At 36.7% G+C, this 21,523-nt stretch overlaps 1 protein-coding gene and 1 pseudogene across 1 annotated transcript; both read left to right on the plus strand.

The window, feature by feature from the left end:
- Positions 1–282: 282 nt before the first annotated feature.
- Positions 283–1,236, plus strand: LOC131395556 (olfactory receptor 5B12-like; annotated as a pseudogene).
- A 15,623-nt stretch (positions 1,237–16,859) lies between these two features.
- On the plus strand, positions 16,860–17,807 carry LOC131395557 (olfactory receptor 5B12-like). Its single transcript, XM_058527416.1, has one exon. It carries the CDS (start codon positions 16,863–16,865, stop codon positions 17,805–17,807), a length of 945 nt encoding a protein of 314 aa, XP_058383399.1. The 5' UTR covers positions 16,860–16,862.
- Positions 17,808–21,523: the final 3,716 nt, after the last annotated feature.

Consider the following 21,523-nt stretch of genomic DNA (forward strand, 5'->3'; position numbering starts at 1 on the left):
GTCATTACTAACCCTGTGATTTTGCATGTCACTTTCCTCCCCTCCACTTTAGTTCAATCATTTATGAAGATAGAAGTTTGGGTTATATTATCTCCAAAATCCTTTTAGCTAGAACACTTTAAGTTTCTACTAATATTTAAAAATTATATTTTGTTGTTATGCCCATGTTAAATTCAGAGAAAACTGACATAAGTTATACATTGGACATAATGATGGCTCTAAGCACAGTTACTATCCAGATTCTCTTTTCTCATTGCTATAGGAAATTCACATAATCCTCAAATGACCCTGATGGAGAACAGTACAGAGGGGACTGAATTCATTCTTATGGGGATAACTGATGACCCAGAACTGCAGATGTCACTCTTTATAATGTTCAATCTCATCTACCTCATCACTCTGGTTGGAAACTTGTGGATGATCGTGTTGATCCTATTGGACTCTCGTCTCCACACTCCCATGTACCTCTTCCTCAGTAATCTCTCTCTGACAGACTTTGATTACTCCACAGCTATCCCTCCCAAAGTGATAGCTGGATTTCTTACGGGAAACAAGGTCATTTCCTACAATACATGTGCTTCTCAGATGTTCTTTTTTGCGGTCTTTCTCATTGTAGAAACTTTTCCCTTGGCATCACTGGCCTGTGATCGCCATGCAGCAGTGTGTAAAGCACTACATTACACCACTAACATGACAACTAAGGGGTGTGCATATCTGGTCATAGGTCCCTGTGTCCTTGGTTTCTGAGAGTCCTCCATCCACACTGGGGACATATTCAGTGTCTCTTTCTGTAAGTCCAAAGTGGTTGATCACTTTTTCTGTGACACCCCTCCTCTCCTGACTCTCTCATGCTCAGATAACTACATCAATGAGATGGTTTTATTTGTTTTGGTGGGCATCAATATCCTCTTTTCTAACTTGGTCGTCTTGATCTCCTACCTGTTTATGTTTATCACCATCCTGAGGGTGCGCTCATCTAAAGGGTGCCATAAGGCCTTTTCCACCTGTGCTTCCCACCTCACTGCAATCTCCATCTTTTATGGGACAGTCATCTTCATATACTTACAGCCCAGCTCCAACCATTCCATGGACACGGACAAAATCGCATCTGTGTTCTATGCCATAGTCATTCCCCTGCTGAATCCACTGGTCTACAGCCTGAGGAACAAAGAGGTCAAGACTCCTTTTCAAAAGACTGTGGGGAAGGCAAAGTCTTCTATAGGATTCATATTTTAATTATATAGAATCAACAATAAGACATTCATACATCTTAGATCTATATAGGGAAAATATTAACTTGCTAGACCAACAATATTGTAAATTCCTGAAGTGCTTTACCCCAGTTCTTTATTAAGTCTACAAAGCAAATATCTTGATAAATATGAGATCTCAGGAATAATAGCTTAGGAAGAATACACCATGAACCTAGAATTCTTATTTTAAAATTTCTTCTTAATTACATTTCATTATTTCATTTGTTTACATAATCATCCACACTCCCATATGCACACTTATAGTCACATGTATACTAAGTACCCAGCCACGCAAACCTCATTCATGCAAAGCCCATGTAACTCACACACTTATGAATGGACAGAAAAATGAGTTCAACAGATAAATGTGATTAGTTTATTTTTATATGATAAAAAAATGATTTTGGTCTATGATAATACATTCTTAAATAGGAACCTACACTTTTTTTTTAAATAGAAATAGTTCTTATTTATGTTATTTTTCATTTTATTTTTAAAAACTGTATGAAAATATTTTATTTTAATACAAAATTGGTGCCAAACATACTGAGTATAGGTTTTTTACTGAAAGTTTTTGGGTATTTTGTTCTTTTTTCAATGATAATAAATGTCATTATATAGGCATCTGTATTTAGCTCAGTTTCTGTCTTTATTGACTCATTACCCAGAAGTAACATCTTCATGTGTCAATTTTAATAAAGGAAGTAGACCAGAGAATAAGAAAAGGGAAACAATAAAAAAGCATATTTTAATTCACTGAAATAAAAATAACAACATTTAATTTTAAAGTAAGGCTTGACTCTGTCTTCAGATACTCAGACCAGGACACATTTTGTGCTCCTTCCTTCATGTATACAGTCAGACCGCCAACTTACACGTCACCATTCAGGCTCAAATTAAATGTTGACCTGATTGTCCTTGCTGGTCTCTAAGAAGAATCCAGCCTAGCTTTTTTTTTTTTTTTAATTTTTTGTTTATTGCAGTAACATTGGTTTATAACATCGTATAAATTTCAGGTGTACATCATTATACTTCTATTTCTGCATAGATTACATCATGTTCACCACCGAAATAGTAATTACAACCCATCACCACCCACATGTGCCGAATTATCCCTTTCGCCCTCCTCCCATCCCCCTTCCCCTCTGGTAACCACCAATTCAATCTCTGCCTCTATGTGTTTGTGTATTGTTGTTATTATCTACTACTTAATGAAGGAAACCATACGGTATTTGAACTTATCCCTCTGACTTATTTCACTTTGCGTAATACCCTCAATGTCCATCCATGTTGTCACAAATGGCTGGATTTCATCGTTTCTTATGGCTGAGTAGTATTCCATTGTGTATATATACCACATCTTCTTTATCCATTCATCCCTTGATGGGCACTTAGGTTGCTTCCAAGTCTTAGCTATTGTGAATAACATTGCAATGAACACAGAGGTGCATGTATCTTTACACATTGGTGTTTTCAAGTTCTTTGGATAAATACCCGGCAGTGGAATAGCTGGATCGTATGGTAGTTCTATCCTTGATTTTTTGAGGAATTTCCATACTGTTTTCCATAGTGGCTGCACCAGTTTGCACTCCCACCGGCAGTGTATGAGAGTTCCCTTCTCTCCACATCCTCTCCAACACATGTTGTTTCCTGTCTTGTTAATTATAGCCATTCTTATGGGGATGAGGTGATATCTTATTGTAGTTTTGATTTGCATTTCCCTGATAGTTAATGATTTTGAACATCTTTTCATGTGTCTGTTCAGCCTAGCTTTTTAATTTTGGTATGTTAGAACACTAAGAATCATTCAGAAGTATGACAACAATTGTGAAGAAGTCTTTAAAACAGGAAAACAGTATTTTATGGAGTCTAAAAAGGATTTCTTTGAATTATCAATACTCTGCATATTGGTCTTTCTTTGAATATTTCCTTCCCAGCTAAACAAGTTGGAACAAATTTAGAGCACACATAAAAATATATATATTTCTAGATCTTGGACCCATGTGGGAAGAGTGAAGTATACTTTTTTCCGTGGGGTGTCTGGAATCTAGCATTTGGGACTCCTGTGGTTTGATATGAAGTGCCATCACGTCTTGTTATGGCATGGTAGAGTTATTTAAATGTATGGGACATATCCTTCAGAACTAAGTGAAAGATCAAACAACAAATTGTCTCTCTTGATAGAAAAGGTTTTTCCTTTTGTGGAGAAGGAAATTGGATCTCCACTTTCTCCAAGTTATCCTTGTAAAATGCTAAAACCTACCCAGAGTGACTTAAATGTAAAGAATCAGGGCTGGCTACATAATTTGCAGAGCCTAGGGTAAAAATAAAAATGTGGATCCCCTTGTTAAAAATTTATAATAATTTCAAATTGGCAAGAGCAGAGTATTAAACCTAGTGTAAGACCTTCTCAGCACAGGACCTGTGTGACTGCACAATCTGTATGCCCATGAAACCAGGTCTGAAGAGCCCTCTTTTTCTTAGATATAGTCCTTTAAAAATTACAGAAAAGTTGATATTTAAAATTAAGTTATTCTCCACATTCTATGTCATCAGGGAAATACAAATTAAAACAACAATGAAATACCACTACATACCTAGTAGAATGGTCAAAATCCAGAATACTGAAAACACCAAGTGCTGTTAAGGATCTAGAGCAAAAGGAACTCTCATTCATTGCTAATGGGAATGCAAAATAGTACAGCCTTTTTGTAAGGCTGTTTGGTAGTTTCTTACAAAACTAAACATACTCTTCTCATACAATCCAGTAATTGCCCTACTTGGTGTTTAGTTATGGGAATAAAAACTTGTGTCCACACAAAATCAGCACAAGGATTTTTATAGCAGCTTTATTCTTTGTTGCCAAAACTTGGAAGCAATCAATATCTCCTTCAGTAGGTGAATGGATTAATAAACTGTGTACTCCAAACAACAGAATATTATTTAGCATTAAAAAGAAATGAGCTATCAAGACATGAAAAGACATAAAGGAAACTTAAATGCATATTAAGTGAAAGAAGCCAATCTGAAAAGGCTGCATATGGTATGATTGTGCAATATGACATTCTGGAAAAGGCAAAACTATGGAGACAGTAAAAAAGATCAGTGTTTTCCAGGAGTTAGGGGGAAGGGAAAGATGAGTAGATGGAGGTAGAGGATTTTTAGGGCGGTGAAAATACTCTGTACGATACTATAATAGTGATACTACAAATCATTATACATTTGTCCAAACCCATAGAATGTGCAACACCGAGAGTGAAACCTAATGTAAACTATGGACTCTGAGTGATTATGATATGGCAATGTAGGTTCATCCTTTGTAAATATATATATATATACCATTCTGGTGAGTGACGTTGTTATTGGGGGAGGCTATGCATTTGCAGAGGAAGGAGGTATATGGGAAATCTCTGTACCTTCTTCTCAATATTGCTATGAACTTAAAATTTCTCTAAACAATAAAGTCTATTAAAAAGTTACATTATATATACATAAAATATTCACACAACATATATGTTCCATGAACTTTATATATTTGCACATAAGGTTTTGTATAAAAATGTATATTGACTTGTAAGTATACGTATGTTATCTCGCTATGTTTATATATGTATATATTCGTATATATACAAAAAAGCTTTCTATATATAAACTTATAAGTAGATTCATATGTCTGTATATATGTAAAAATACATGTATATACATATATATGATGAATTTCCAGAAATAGAACCAAAATAGTACATTAATGCCAAAACTGTCCCTGATACTGTCATGTTTCTTCCCATGAAGTAACTAATATTCTTAATTTAATTTAATTTAATTATTTATTATGGTAACATTGGTTTACAATATTGTATAAATTTCAGGTGTACATCATTATATTTCCATTTCTGTGTAGATTACATCATGTTCACCACTCAAATACTAATTACAATCCATCACCACACACATGTGCCTAATCATCCCTTTCACCCTCTTCCCTCCCTGCTTCCCCTCTGGTAACCACTGTCTATTCTTAATTTTAAAAACTATTCCCTAGGATTGGGGTAAAGTTGGTATTGTAGGTGGACTCTGAACTCACCTCATTCCATGGACACAACAAATTTACAACCATTCTTGGAACAAGTAACCCTGAGAGAGAACTGAAAACTGGATAAAAAGTACCCCCATGATAAGGGACAGTGCTGACTGAAGTGGAAGAGGCAGAAATTCTTTCTGGAGAGAAAAAAAGCCACGTTCACAAGCTGCAACTCTTGGGAGCAATCGTAAGGTATGCAGCCTTCCCTGGAGGAGTGGGGGATCTGAGCAGGGGAGCATTAGTGCTATAAGCAGTTTTTGGACTCAGCATAACCAAGATAAGTGTCATAATATCCGGCTTTGCTAGCTACTTGCAACAATGGAAAATACCCCCAGAAATGCTATTGGACATAAGAAAACAAAAAAGCCTGCTCTTAAAGGGCCCATGCACAAATCCATTCATTTCAGAAAGCAACCTAAAATCACTGGAAAGAAAGGTGCACAGTCCTTTGGTAAAGAGACTCACCTCATAGGCTCTGGGTGCATCTTGGTGAGAGGCGAGACCTCTCCAGGGACTGAGATGTTGGTGGCAGCAATTATTATGACCTAGTACAGGCATACTGACACAGATGCTGGCAGATGCCATTGAAGTTCTTCCCCTGGCCTGTTAGCCCAGGGTCTGCCCCACCCACTAGAACACCAATTTAATTCAGCTAAGCCAGGTCAAGCAGCCCACACTAGGGCCTGAACCCACCTAACAGCAAGCCTTCAGGAAACTAGTGGGCCTGCATAAGCTGCATGCATGATCCTCTGCAGCCAGGTGAGTGGGTCTGCTTTTGCAGAGCAGGGCATACACAAGGACTAGGTGGAGTGGTGGGGCATTTGTGGAGAATGTGGGGCCTCTGCAGTGGGGTGACTGGATCCTCTTCAGGGAGTTGGGGCACACACACAAGGCAGGACTCTGTTGATGGTGTGTGTGTGGCCCTGTGGGTGGTGGGGATTGTCAGCTGCAGAAGACTTGTGCTTCTCAAACAGCCACATAGGGGATCAGCCCCACCTTCCAAAGCATGAAACAACTGGGTGTTCCCCTGCCTGGGGCCGGCCCCACTCAGCTGCAATCCTGAAAGAGCTGACAACAGCATTGTAGGCCAGAGGCCTACAGCAATAGTAAGCGCTTGAGCCTAGCAACCAGCTATGCTGAGGCCTACTCACTTAACATGAAAACTGCAACAGCAATGTGCTATTATGCCTTACAGCCAACAATGCTGGGGCTCCTCATGCCCAATAAAGTTGGTGAAGGGTCTATAGCAGCCACACACTGCTGAGCATTATAACCAGCTGTCTGGTGGGCAGCCTAGCCTGCATGGGTACCTGCAGCAAGAGCAACCCTGCCACAACAGAAGGACACCTGTAACCCATGCAGGGTCACTCCTGGAACATTTGGAACTGGTGATGATAGGGAAGCACACTGCTGGGCCTCATAACGCATCTCTACATGAGGCCACATCTCCAAGTTCAGGGGACATAGCTGACCTACCTAATACATAGATATAAGCACAGAGAAAGAGGCAAAATGAACAGGCAAAGGGATACATTCCAAGTAAGGGAACAGGAGAAAACCCCAGAAAAAGAACAAAATGAAGCAGAAATAATCTACCTGACAAAGAGTTCAAACAAAAAGTCATAAGGATGCTCACTGATCTGGGGAGAAGAATGCATGAACTCAGTGAGAACAACAAAGAATTAGAAAATATAGAAAAGAACCAATCAGAAATGAAGAATGCAATACTGGAAATGAAAAATTCAGTAGAGGGACTCAATAGTAGAGTCGATGATACAGAGGAAAGGATCAAGAAACTGGACAAAAGACTAGAGGCAATCAACCAAGTTGAACAGATAAAAGAAAAAAAAAATAAAAAGAACAAGAACAGTCTAAGGGATCTCTTGGACAACATCAAGTGCATTAACATCCCTGTTATAGGTGTCCCAGAAGGAAAAAAGAGAGACAAAGGGGCAGAGATTCTATTTTAAGAAATAATACTTTCCTACTCTAAGGAAGGAAACAGACATCCAGGTACAGGAAGCACAGAGAGCACGAAACAAGATAAACCCAATGAGGCCCACACCAAGACACGTTATAATTAAAATGTCAATATTTAAAGATAAAGAGAAAATCCTAAATGCCACAAGAGAAAGGCAACAGATTACATACAAAGGGAATCCCATAAAGCTATCAACTGACTTCTCAGCAGAAACCTCATAGGCTGGAAGAGAGTGGCACGATATATTTAAAGTGCTGAAAGGAAAAAACTTACAGTCAAGAATACTCTACCTGGCAAGGTTATCATTTAGAATGGAAGGATAGATAAAGAATTTCCCAGATAGATTGTTACATAAGTACGTTATTATATATGTACCTCATGATAATCACAAACCTGAAACCTATGATAAATACACTAAAAACTAAGAGAAAGGAGCCCAAAGATAATACTAAAGAAAGCCATCAAACCACAAAGGAAGAGAGCAAGAGAAGAAAGGAACAGAGAAGAACTACTAAAATACTCAGAAAAAAAACACTCAAAAAAATGGCAATAAGTACACACTTATCAATAACCACTTTACATGTCAATGGACTAAATGCTCCAACAACAAAAGGCATAAGGTAGCTGATTGGATACAAAAACAAGATGCATATATATATATTGCATACGAGAGACACACTTAGAACTAAAGACACTCACAAACAGAAAGTAGAGGTATGGAAAAAGATATTTCATGCAAATGGCAATAAAATAAGCTGGGCTGGTAATACTTATATCAGACAAAATAGACTTTAAAACAAAAACTGTAACAAGTGACAAAGAAGGGCACTCATAATGATAAAGGGAACAATCCAACAAGAGGAGATAACACTTGTAAATATCTATTCACTCAACATAGGAGCACCTAAATATATTATTAACAGACATAACAATTATTAACAGACATAAGAGGAGAAATAGACAGTAGCACAATAATAGTAGGAGACTTCATCACTCTACTTACACCAATGGATAGATCATCCAAACAGAAGAGCAATAAGGAAATATTGGCCTTAAATGACACATTAGACCAGATACAAAAACCGCAACATACACATTCTTTTCAAATGCACGTGGAACATTCTCTAGGATTGATAACATATTAGGCCACAAAACAAGTCTCAATAAATTTAAGAAGATTGAAATAATACCAAACACAATTTCAGACCACCATGACATGAAACTAGAAATCAACTACAGGAAGAAAATCAGAAAAGCCACAAGTATGTGGAGATTAAACAAAATGCTACTGAACAATGATTGTATCAATAAAGAAATCAAAGGAGAAATCAAAAAATACCTGGAGACAAGTGAAAATGAAAATGTGACATGCCAAAATTTATGGGATACAGCGTAAGTGGTTCTAAGAGGGAACTTTATAGCAATACAGGTCTACCTCAACAAACAAGAAAAATCTCAAATAAACAATCTAACAGTGCACCTAAAGGAAATGGAAACAAAAGAACAAAGCCCCAAATCAGTAGAAGGAAGGAGATAATAATGATCAGACCAGAAATAAATGAAATACAAACTAGAAAAATAGAAAAGAATCAATGAAACTAAGAGCTGGTTCTTTGAAAAGATAAAGAAAATTGACAAACCTTTAACTAGACTCACCAAGGAAAAGAGAGAGAAGGCTCAAATAAATAAAATCAGAAATGAAAGAGGAGAAATTACAATGGACACCTCAGAAATACAAAAGATTATAAGATAATACTATGAAAAGCTATATGTCAACAAATTGGATTATCTAGAAGAAATGAACAAATTCTTAGAATCATACAACTTTCCAAAACTGAATCAAGAAGAAACAGAGAATTTGAATAGACCAATCACCAGTAAGGAGATTGAAACAATAATCAAAAATCTCCCAAAAAATTGAGGTCCAGGACCAGATGGCTTCCCTGGTGAATTCAACAAAACATTCAAAGAAGACTTAATACCTATCCTTCTCTAATTCTTCCAAAAATTGAAGAGGAGGTGAAGCTTCCTAACACGTTCTTATGAGGCCAACCTTACCATGATACCAAAACCAGGCAAGGACAACACAAAAAAAAGAAAATAACAGACCAATATCACTGATGAACATCGATCCTAAATCCCCAGCAATTACTAGCAAATTGAATACAACAATACATTGAAAGATCATACACCATGATCAAGTGGGATTTTTTTTCCAAGGATACAGGGATGGTTCAACATCTGTAAATCAATTAACATGATATACCACATTAAAAAAATGAAGAATAAAAATCACATGGTCATCTCAATAGATACAGAGAAAGCATTTGACAAGATACAGCATCCACTTATGATAAAAACTCTGAATACCATGGGTATAGAAGGAAAGCACCTCAACTTTCCTTCTATACCCATTAATGGCCATATATGACAAACCCACAGCTAATATCATTCTCAACAGTGAAAATCTGAAAGCTATCTCTATAAGAACAGAAACCAGACAAGGTTGCCCACTTTCACCCCTCTTATTATCACATAGTATTGGAAGTCCTAGCCAGACCAATAAGGCAAGAAAAAGAAATAAAAGGGATCCAAATTGGAAAAGAAGAAGTGAAACAGTCATGATTTTCAGATGACATGATTTTATATATAGAAAACCCCAAAGAATCCACCAAAAATCTTTTAGAAATAATAAGTGAATATGGTAAAGTTGCAGGACACAAAATCAACATAGAAAAATCAGTTGTGTTTCTGTACACTAACAACAAAGTAGCAGAAAGAGAAATTAAGAATACAATCCCATTTACAATTGCAACAAAAAGAATAAAACACCTAGGAATAAACTTAACCAAAGAGGTGAAAGATCTGTACACTGAAAACTATAATACATTGTTGAAGGATATTGAAGCAGACACAAAGAAATGGAAAGATAGTCTGTGCTCTTGGATTGGAAGAATTAACAGAGTTAAGATGTCCATACTTCCTAACGCAATCTACAGATTCAATGCAATCCCTATCAAAGTTCCAACAACAATTTTCAGAGAAATAGAACAAAGAATCCTAAAATTTATATGATACAACAAAAGGCCCCGAATAGCCAAAGGAATCCTGAGAAAAAAGAACAAAGCTGGAGGTATCACACTCCCTGATTTCAAAATATACTACAAAGCTATAGTAACCAAAGCAGCATGGTACTGGCACAAAAACAGACACACAGATCACTGGAACAGAATTGAGAGCCAAGAAATGAACCCACACATCTATCTATGGACATCTGGTTTTCTACAAGGAAGCCAAGAACAAACAATGGAGAAAGGAAAATCTCTTCAACACATAGTGTTGGCAAAACTGGAGAGCCACATGCAAAGAAATGAAAGTAGACCATTATCTTACACCATACACAAAAATTAACTCAAAATGGATCAAAGACTTAAATGTAAGACCTGAAACTATGAAACTTCTAGAAGAAAACATAGGCAGTACGCTCTTCGACATCAGTCTTAGCAACATATTTTCAAACACCATGTCTGACTGGGCAAGGGAAACAATAGAAAAAATAAACAAATGGGACTACATCAAACTGAAAAGCCTCTGCACAGTAAAGGAAACCATCAACAAAATGAAAAGACAACCTAACAATTGGGAGAAGATATTTGCAAACCATATATCTCATAAGGGATTAATCTCCAAAATATGTAAAGAACTCATATATCTCAACAACAACAAAAACTAACAACCTAATTAAAAAATGGGCAAAAGACATGAACAAACATTTCTCCAAAGAAGATATACAGATGGCCAACAGGCCACGTGAAAAGATGTTCAACATCATTAACTATCCGGGAAATGCAAATCAAGACTACAATGAGATATCACTTCATGCCCATTAGAACGGCTATAATTAACAAGACAGGAAACAAGTGTTGGAGAGGATGTGGAGAGAAGGGGACGCTCATACACTGCTGGTGGGAGTGCAAACTGGTGCAGCCACTATGGAAAACAGTATGGAGATTCCTCAAAAATTAAGAATAGAACTACCATACGATCCAGCTATTCCACTGCTGGGTATTTATCCTAGAACATGAAAACACAGGTGCATAAAGATACATTCACCCCTGTGTTCATTGCAGGATTATTCACAATAGCCAAGACTTGGAAGCAACCTAGGCATCCATCAAGGGATGAATGGATAAAGAAGATGTAGTACATATACACAACGCAATACTGCTTAGCCATAACAAACCATGAAATCCAGCCATTTGTGACAATATGGATGCACCTTGAGGATATTATGATAAGCAAAATAAGTCAGAGGGAGAAAGCCAAATACCATTTGATCTCACTCATAAGTAGAATATAAAAACAACAACAAACAGTCAGACAGAGATAGAGATTGGATTGGTGGTTACCAGAGGGGAAGAGAGGAGGGAGGAGGATGAAAGGGGTGATTAGGCACATGTGTGTAGTGATAGATTGTAATTGGTCTTTGGATGGTGAACATGATGTAATCAACACAGAAATCAAAATATAATGATGTACACCTGAAATTTATTAAATGTTATAAACCAATGTCATTGCAATAAAAAATAAATCAGATCTTGTCTTTCATGATGAAAGTCATTTTTCAGTAAAAAAAAAAACCTGTCCTGAAACATACAAACAAACAAGCAAAACTATTTCCTAAAGTTCACAAATATGTAAACATTAAACAACAAGCTCTTAAATAACCAAAGGGTCAAAGAAGAAATCACAAAGGTAAAGTAGAAAATCCTTTGAGATTAATGAAAATGAAGACACAACATACCAAAACATGTGGATTGCAGCTAAGGCAATCCTTAGACGGAAATTTACAGTTGTTAACTCCTATGTTAAAAATGAATAACGACCTCAAATCAATAACCTGACATCTACCTTAAGAAAATGGAAAAAATAAGAACAAATTAACTTAGAGCAAACAGAAGGAAGAAAATAAAGATTAGAGCAGAAATCAATGAAATAGAAAACAGAAAAACAATAGAGAGAATTATAAAACCAAAAATTGTTTCTTGGAAATGATCAACAAAACTTACAAACCTTAACCTAGAAAAAAGAGGGAACACTCAATGACTAAAGTTGTGAATGGAAGAGGGTATACTGCTACTATCTTTATAGAATAAACGGTTAAAAAATATCCAAAGTGACTAAATGACAACATTTGTTTTTGATCTAAACTATAAACCATTATGTTGTAAAAAAAAAAAAAGACTCCAACGAGCAATTATATGACAACAAATTAAGTAACTTCGATGAAATTTCTAAAAAGACACAAACTGCCAATATTGACCCAAGCAAAAGTAAAATAAAATATTTATGTAAATTGCAGCCCTTAGGTCAAGCTGTGGTTCTATTTGTGCATTATCAATGAGAATTACTGCAATAATGTAAATATCTCCATGATCTCCCTCAACAAGCAGAGCTGGATCCCCATAGACACTTTAATTACTTGTTCCCCAGTTAGGTGAGATAAAGAGTTTTGTAACCCTCATGGGGTGTTTGTAACTCCCTCTTGGATCCCATTATTTAACCTTTCATGTCCCCACATGACTCCATTTGGCCTCATATCAGAAGGAGCAGCCCAAACACGAGAGTTATTTTGGCCATTCATTTATTCATCTGACTTGTTAATAGTTGTCTAGTAGCACAAGCCCGTTCCCCAAACTGGGATATTACTAAGAACATGCAACAAAGTCCAGGGAAAACAACCCAAAATAATAATGATGTTGATCATGATCATGATGATCACTCCTTACCAAGTATAAGACATTTTATGGATTTTCTTATCATGACAGCAGTCTTCAGGGAGGATGTTACTGGGGGCTGCTTTTTATTATTTCCATTTTATAGATGAACATATCAAGGCTTAAAGAGGCTAAGTGATTTATCTAAGAAGACTGATTGCAAGGCCAATAGCATTTTTTCCCCTCAGTTTCTTCTTGCCTCCAGAGAACTTTAAACATTTTTGTCAAACACTAAAGGAGAACATCCCAGTAGGGTGTTTACTTTCTCTCACAGACTGAATTTCTGATTTGAGACGCACTCACATTTGAAGGTGCTGGACTTGCATGTTGTATTGTTGAGGGAGTAAGGTAAGCCTACAAATCTCCTAGGTCAAATCTACTGTCTCCATAAATTTGTGTGGATGAAAGTAATCAGGAAAATACATCAAAGAAGTGTTTTCTCCTTTGATTTATTCAGAGCTTGGACTTGAATGTTTTGAATATATTTTGTATCTGTTTCATACAACCAGAGGTTATATGTCTAAACACTCTGAAGTTCCTATTAGAACATGTATATTTATCATGTGACATAGAGGAAAATTACAAGAACAACTTGAGTCTCTGCTAAGTATAAGCTTGTTCGACTTTTAATAAGTTGTTTAAACTCTTTCAATCTGAGTTTTCTCTTTCAGGGAAGGTAATAAAGTAGTTATTTTGACTAATCCCAGAGTGGTTGCGAGGATCAAATTTGATATCAATATAAAATTTTATTGTAGTCAGGGAGCTAATATAATATTTAAAAAGAGAGGGAGGAAAAATGGAGAATAATAATGAGGGAAAAATCAAGCTTAGAAATCGGTTATAAAATGCATTGAAATGGAGATATGTAAAATTATGCAAGACATAGCCGATGAAAATGAATAGGTCTAATCTCAATTTCTAATTCTGCCACTAAAGACTTATCTGATGTTGGACAACCCATTTATTAACTATTACATGGACTGACTAATGGACTAGAGGGCAAATGAGGTCAACTACCATCACACAGTCCTGAGCAAATGAAAAAACAATGCTCTTTCTTGAGAATGGAGAATAAGAATAGCATATAATATTCATTAGTTTATATATTTGTCTCAGTGCACTAAGTATCCTGAGGTCCTGGCACATGTCTTGTTCACCACTGTATGCCTGGAAATTAGCACACAACCTGGTGCACCATAGGGACAGACTTAGTGCTTATGGAGAGAATGTAGGAATGGACAGCATTCAGCACTTTATGTAGCTTATTGGTTGGTGTTACCAAAAAGTCATATTCTTTCTTCACTAGTTGAGGATTTTTTGTGGGGTTGAAGTTGGTTGTCAATATTTGCGGATCCAGTTCTTGTTATTCAACAAAGATCCAAAAAAGTAGGTTATTTGCACAAAGTGACACAAACTGGTAAGTATATTTGATTCCCAAGTTTGTGCTTTTTAATTATCCACATTGACTTCCAATGATAGATTTAATCACTCAGTCTGTTAATCAACTTGTTAATTAAAAGAGTTACTTTGTTGTGCCCAGTTCAGGTTAAATGCAAAAAGCTGAAATGAATATATCTTCATGATAAAGACCTAAGACTTAGATTCAAAGTAACATCGCTTCAAATCCTAGCTCTGCTAATTTCTGTAGCCCTAAGCAAATCACTAAATGTCAGAAATCTTCAGCTTCCATACCTATGAATTGGGGATAATATCTCACTTGAGTGTGAGAATTAACTGAGATAAAGTAGCACAGTCTCTAGCTTGGTGATGGAAATATAGCAAGTGCTCAAAAAAATCATATCTATTACAGCTTAAGTCATTTTTAATCATGTCTTCCACTTATAAAAATGATAAATTATGATAAAATTAAAAAATTTTACAGTAACAAACTGATAAAGTCTACTGATTATAATGGCATAATTGTATCGGAAGAGGAAGGAGCTGGGTAAGACTTCAGGGAAGATTTGGAAATTGTGTTCTTTGAATAATACAGGAGATTTGTATTAGGTGCAGAGGGCATTTTGTCAGGAAGATTGCATTTTTTATTTTGCACTAAGTACCAGCTATATGGTGGTCCATTCCATAAGAAGTTTCAGTAAAAAAAGTCCAAGAAGTTTCCATCTGTGCAGCAGAGAATGATGAGATCAATATATGCCTCAAAGAAGGACTGCAGTTCTTAATCTGTTTTAACTTTCTTTTCCATCCAGAAAGATGTTTAAATTAAAACCTAAGATTTTGCATGTGGAGAAGAAAGTTGGTAAAAAGTTTTGAAATGATTCCTAGCACAATTTTTTCCCCCCAAATTTGAGAAATCTGTATGTGTACTATTGATTCAAGTGAGCAGTTATCCTATTCACCCTGCTCTGAATAAGTGGCCCTCATTACACTAATAGCAGGAGTGACCTCGGCCCAGAATCTCCATTCTTCTGTCATGACCCTCACCTGCCTAATCACCTTTCCAACCCCTACCCTCACATGGAGACTCAGAGGACTACTCTCATTATTATATTTATCCCTATATCACTCATCATAAAGCTCAGGATTGTCACATCAGCCTTCAACTCCTACAAAATAATGTCCATACATCTCTGTATATCACCTTTACTGACCCCGACTTCTACCCCTGCCCAACTCCTGAAATCATTCCACTCTGGAATTTATAGTCAGTCATCAACATAACTCAATATACTCTTAACCTTTCCTCTGAAAGTCCCCTTTACCTACTTGGTCTAACTGAAATCTGTCTGAGTCTTGGGACAGTTCTTCCCTTGTATCCATCTCAAGTGATAGAAATTTTCTCTCCCACATCCTCCTTACCACCGAATCTCTTCATTTTTGGACCTAGTAACATTAGAGTACTCTGATTTTTGTCTAAACTCTTCCTTAGGTGGTGTTACTTAGTCTTGTGGATTTAATATGATATATGCATGTTGAGCCATTAGAAATTGCCAACATGAGTCAAATTAATATAATCTGAGACAGTCAGTCCTCTCCTCTAAACTCCAGATTGTATTTCCAATTATTTATGAAACCATTCTACTTGGGTGGCCAAAAGGGATCTCAAACTCAATGAAATGATCTCTGTTTTAGTATCACATAACACTGTTCTTGACACAATGGAAAAGAGAAAAAATGTCATTTGAAGTAAAATGTACTCAATTTCACATTAATTTTATAAGCCATTTTTTTAAATTTTATTTATTTATTTATTTATTTTTTCCCCCAAAGCCCCAGTAGATAGTTGTACGTCATAGCTGCACGTCCTTCTAGTTGCTGTATGTGGGACGCGGCCTCAGCATGGCCGGAGACGCAATGCGTCGGTGCGCGCCCGGGATCCGAACCCGGGCCGCCAACAGCAGAGCGCGCTCACTTAACCGCTAAGCCATGGGGCTGGCCCAGCCATTTTAATATAAAGAATAATTTGTGATTGTTTTCTAATCTTTGAGTTAGGAGTCTGAGCTGTTCCAGTTAGCAACTAATCTGAAGATCCTGCATACTTCCTTTCCTTTCTTCTCTTTACCTTACTTTAATCTTCTAAGAAGTTAGGACATAGGAGTGCATTATCTCCAGTTCCTTTTATCTGGGATATTCTGTGATCTATCAGTAATTTAAATTTGCATTTACTTACTCCTGGAACCAAGTTATTGCCATACTGAAATAAGGCATGGAGTGGACATGCGGATTGATTTTAGCAGTCTTCCCTCCATTTATCATTTTGATTCTATTTTCTCATTGCTACAGGGCACCCACATAATTCCCAATTGATCCCCATGGAGAACAGTACAGAGGTAACTCAGTTCATTTTTGCAGGGTTAACCGATGACCCAGAACTGCAGATCCCACTCTTCATAATCTTCTTTCTCATCTACCTCATCACTGTGATTGGGAACCTGGGGATGATCAAGTTGATCCTGCTGGATTCTCGTCTCCACACTCCCATGTACTTTTTTCTCAGTAACCTGTCTCTGGTGGACTTTGGTTATTCCTCAGCTGTCACTCCCAAGGTGATGGCAGGATTCCTCACAGGAGACAAAGTCATTTCCTACAATGCTTGTGTCACCCAGTTCTTCTTCTTTGTAGCCTTTATCACTGTAGAAAATTTCCTCTTGGCCTCAATGGCCTATGACCGCTATGCAGCAGTGTGTAAACCCCTGCATTACACCACCACTATGACCACAATTGTGTGTGCTTCTCTGATCATAGGCTCCTACTTCTGTGGTTTCCTGAATGCCTCCATCCACACAGGGAACATTTTCAGGCTCTTCTTCTGTAGGTCCAATGTGGTTGATCACTTTTTCTGTGATGCTCCTCCTCTTCTGACTCTCTCATGCTCAGACAACTATATCAGCGAGATGGTTATTTGTTTTGTGGTGGGTTTCAATGATTTCTATTCTGTCCTGGTCATCTTGATCTCTTACCTGTTTATATTTATCACCATCCTGAGGATGCACTCATCAGAAGGGCGCCATAAGGCCTTTTCCACCTGTGCTTCCCACCTCACTGCCGTCTCCATCTTCTATGGGACAGGCATCTTTGTGTACTTACAACCCAGCTCCAGTCATTCCATGGACACAGACAAAATGGCATCTGTGTTTTATACTATTGTCATACCCATGCTGAATCCACTGGTCTACAGCTTGAGGAATAAAGAGGTCAAGAATGCCTTTCAAAAGGCTGTGGGGAAGGCAAGGACTTCTATAGGATTTATATTTTAATTACATAGAATCTACAATAAGGCAGTTTCATCCACATCAGACGTATCTAGGGAAAATATTTACCTGTCTAACCTATAAATTTCTAATTTCTAATAGTATTTTCCTCAGTTATTGATTAAGCTTACAAACTTAAAAAATATAACACCTAGGAATAATAGGTTAAGAGGAATAATTCATGAATATGGAATTCTTATTTTAAAAACTTTTCCTAATAAACATGTTCATCTACACTCCTACATGAGCCTGTACTTTCACATGTACGTATAAGCATATGCACACATATACATCATTCATGAGAAATGCGTGAAACCCACACACCTACAGAAGGAGAAATTAGTTAAGACATACATGAGATAGGTCTATTGTTACAGTAAAAGTTAAAACAATTGTTTTGGTGTCTGACAACACATTCTAAATATAAATATTGGATTTCATGTAAATATATATACATATATATAACGTACATATATTTGGTTTTTAAAAATTATATTTCACTTTATCTTTTTACAAATGAAACAGCAATATTTTATATATTTTTAATTAACTTTTATAAAAATACATCTAAAGTTTCTTGAATGTAGACTTATTTTTCATTCTTTTTGTTTCTAATGAAAATACATGCCTTTACATGAGTATTTATTTTCCTAACCAAATTTCCATATTAATGAAGATATCTAAAAATAATGTTTATATGACAATTTTAATAGAGAAAACATATCACAATATAGGAAAAAGAAAAGGATGATAAAGGCATAATCTAATTGACTTAAATAAAAATATAACATTTAACTTTTAAATTTAAAGCACCAAAAATTACAATAGTATTAATAACTTATTTGTATATAAATGGTATGAATTTGTTAATGTAAAAATCTGCTAATATTTTGAGCCTCACTATGTTAAAAATTTTGAATCTATTTGTATTCCATTGCTTTCCTTGGATTTAAGAAGTTTTTGGCCATTATATCTTCAAATATTCTTTCTACCCCTTTCTATCTCTTCTTTTCGGACTCCCAATATGAGTACGTTGGTACCTCTGATAGTATCCCACTTATCTCTGAGACTCTGTTTATACTTTTTCATTCTTTTTTTAATTTCTGTTCTTCAGGCTGGATATTCTCAACTGATCTATCTTAAAGTTCCTTGTTGTTTTTCTTCTGGTGGCTTAAATCTGCTGCTGATCCCATTTCAGTAATTTTTGTTTGTTTGTTTTTGTGAGGAAGATCAGCCCTGTGCTAACATCTGCCAATCCTCCTCTGTTTTTGCTGAGGAAGACTGGCCCTGTGCTCACATATGTGCCCATCTTCCTCCACTTTATATGGGATGCTGCCACAGCGTGGCTGGCCAAGCTGTGCGTCGGTGCCCGCCCGGGATCCGAAGCTGCGAACCCCTGGCCGCCACAGCGGAGCGCATGTGCACTTAACCACTTGTGCCACTGGGCCGGTCCCCCATTTCAGTAATTTTATGTTTCATTTATTATTCTTTTCAACTCAAGAATTTCTATTTGTTTTTTAAAAATAATTTCTGTATCTTTGTACATACTCTCTAATTGGTGAGACATTGTTCTCACACTTTCCTTAATTCTGTAGACTTGGTTTCCTTTAGTTCCTTGACCATATTTATAATATCTGTTTTAAATCTTTTTCTATTAAGTCCAATATCTGAGTTTCCTCAGGGATAGTTTCTATTGATTATTCGTAAAAAAGTCTATGTATTGATCTTACTTTCCTCTTTCTTTGTGTGATATATATTTTTTCTTGAAATATGAGCATTTTAAGTAATAAAATGTAGCATATTGTGGAAATGAGGTCTCCCCTCATTTGTTGTTGGTGGGGATACTGTTTGATTGTTTAGTGATTTTCCGGGTTTACTTATGTTAATTCTGTATTCTTTGTTGTATGTGACCACTAAAGTTTCTACTTACTTAGCTTAATGATCACCTAATGATTGAACCGATTTTCTTAAATACTTTATACTGTTAATTCTCCCCAGCCCCGCATAGGGATTCTGTATGTTTGTGTTGGAGCATGCCTTCCAAAAAGAAAACAAACCAAAGATATAATAATACTAGCTTACAGACTAATAATTGTGTTTTCTTTCTTTTTTTTTTGTGAGGAAGATCAGCCCTGAGCTAACATCCATACTAATCCTCTTCTTTTTGCTGAGGAAGACCGGCTCTGAGCTAACATCTATTGCCAATCCTCCTCCTTTTTTTCCCCCAAAGCCCCAGTAGATAGTTGTATGTCATAGTCGCACATCCTTCTAGTTGCTGTATGTGGGACACGGCCTCAGCATGGCCTGAGAAGTGGTGCCTCGTGCACGCCCGGGATCTGAACCCTGGACCACCAGGTTAACCAGAGCGCATGCACTTAACTGCTAAGCCATGTGGCCGGCCCTTTTTTTTTTTTTTTAAGTGTACGTCCCTTAAATCCTATGGAAAACAAAAATTAGTTACAAAACATTGTTATAATAAAACTAACTTTAATAATTGCCCACATATTTACCTTTATTAAGATCTTTATTTCTCTATATCATTTTAATTTACTGTCCAATGTCTTTCATTTCACGTTTGAGGACTCCTTTGAGCCTTTCTTGCAGGGCAGGTCTGCCTTCATGTCTTTTTCAGGGACTGTTTCTATTCATTAATTTTCTTCCTTTGAATTGGACATGCTTTCCTGTTTTTTTGTATGCCTTACGATTTTTTGTCTAAAACCGGACATTTTAATCTAATAATATGGTAATTCTGGACATCAGATTCTCTCCTCTCCCCAGGGTTTGCTCTTTTCTGTTATCATTTTAGTTTTTTAATTGTTGTAGGCTATCTCTGTGCTGAAGAACACCCTGACGTGTAAACTTATGTTCTTCTCAGGTCTTTTCTGAGCTTTTCCCTGGGCATGCGTTGTCACTTTCTAATTGTCCCCATATATGCAGTTGTTTTTTAATATCCTGGACTTTGAAGTCTGGCTCCCACAAGGGGAAAAAGAGAAACGGAGGAGGGATATAAAAAAGACACTAGCCCTTTAAATGCCCTGGCGGTCACTTCAGCTAAAGGGGGAGGGGTTTAAAACAATAGGGGGAGGTGCAACAATGGCTGACTACCTCTTTGTTTACACCTCTGTGATCAGACGCAGCTATGACAGCACAAATTCCCAATATTTGGAGGACAGAGTCCTTTAGCCTACTCTGGATCTTGAAAGCAGTGTGCAAGCTGCCCCAGGAACTCATGCATGGCTGCTTGTCAAGTGGCTGAGAACGGGAAACCTGTAGCTGCTACTGTGCTGACCTGAAAATGACCAAAATTAACCATAATTTATCATCCACGTCTTCCCCTGGAAGTTGCAAAGCCTTGATAGACTCTAGAGTTCCCAAATAGTTACATCAGACAGATTCTGCCAGTGTAGCTATCCAGGTGAGGAGACGGATTCCTGGTGCTGCCTCTTCCAGCATCTTCCCAGAATCCTATCCTGTCTAACTCCTTCCTAGAAGAATATATGAGATTTTTCTATAGGGTACAGACAGATAATTCAGGATAACCTCCCAATCTTAAAATTCTTAATTTAATCATATCGGAATAGTCCCTTTTGCCATATAAATTAGTATTCACATGTTCCAGGGATTAAGCCATGGATCTTTTGGCGGGCTATTGTTAGAGATTATATAGAAACATTCTGTGCTATTTTTGAAAATCTTCTGTAACGTAAAATAGTTATAAAATT

Source organism: Diceros bicornis, chromosome 31 (genome assembly GCF_020826845.1).
Source record: "Diceros bicornis minor isolate mBicDic1 chromosome 31, mDicBic1.mat.cur, whole genome shotgun sequence".
Taxonomy (NCBI): Eukaryota; Metazoa; Chordata; class Mammalia; order Perissodactyla; family Rhinocerotidae; genus Diceros; species Diceros bicornis.

Excerpts from the sequence above, each read along its gene's own strand:
- LOC131395557 (XM_058527416.1), top strand. The coding sequence starts at position 16,863 with ATGGAGAACAGTACAGAGGTAACTCAGTTCATTTTTGCAGGGTTAACC.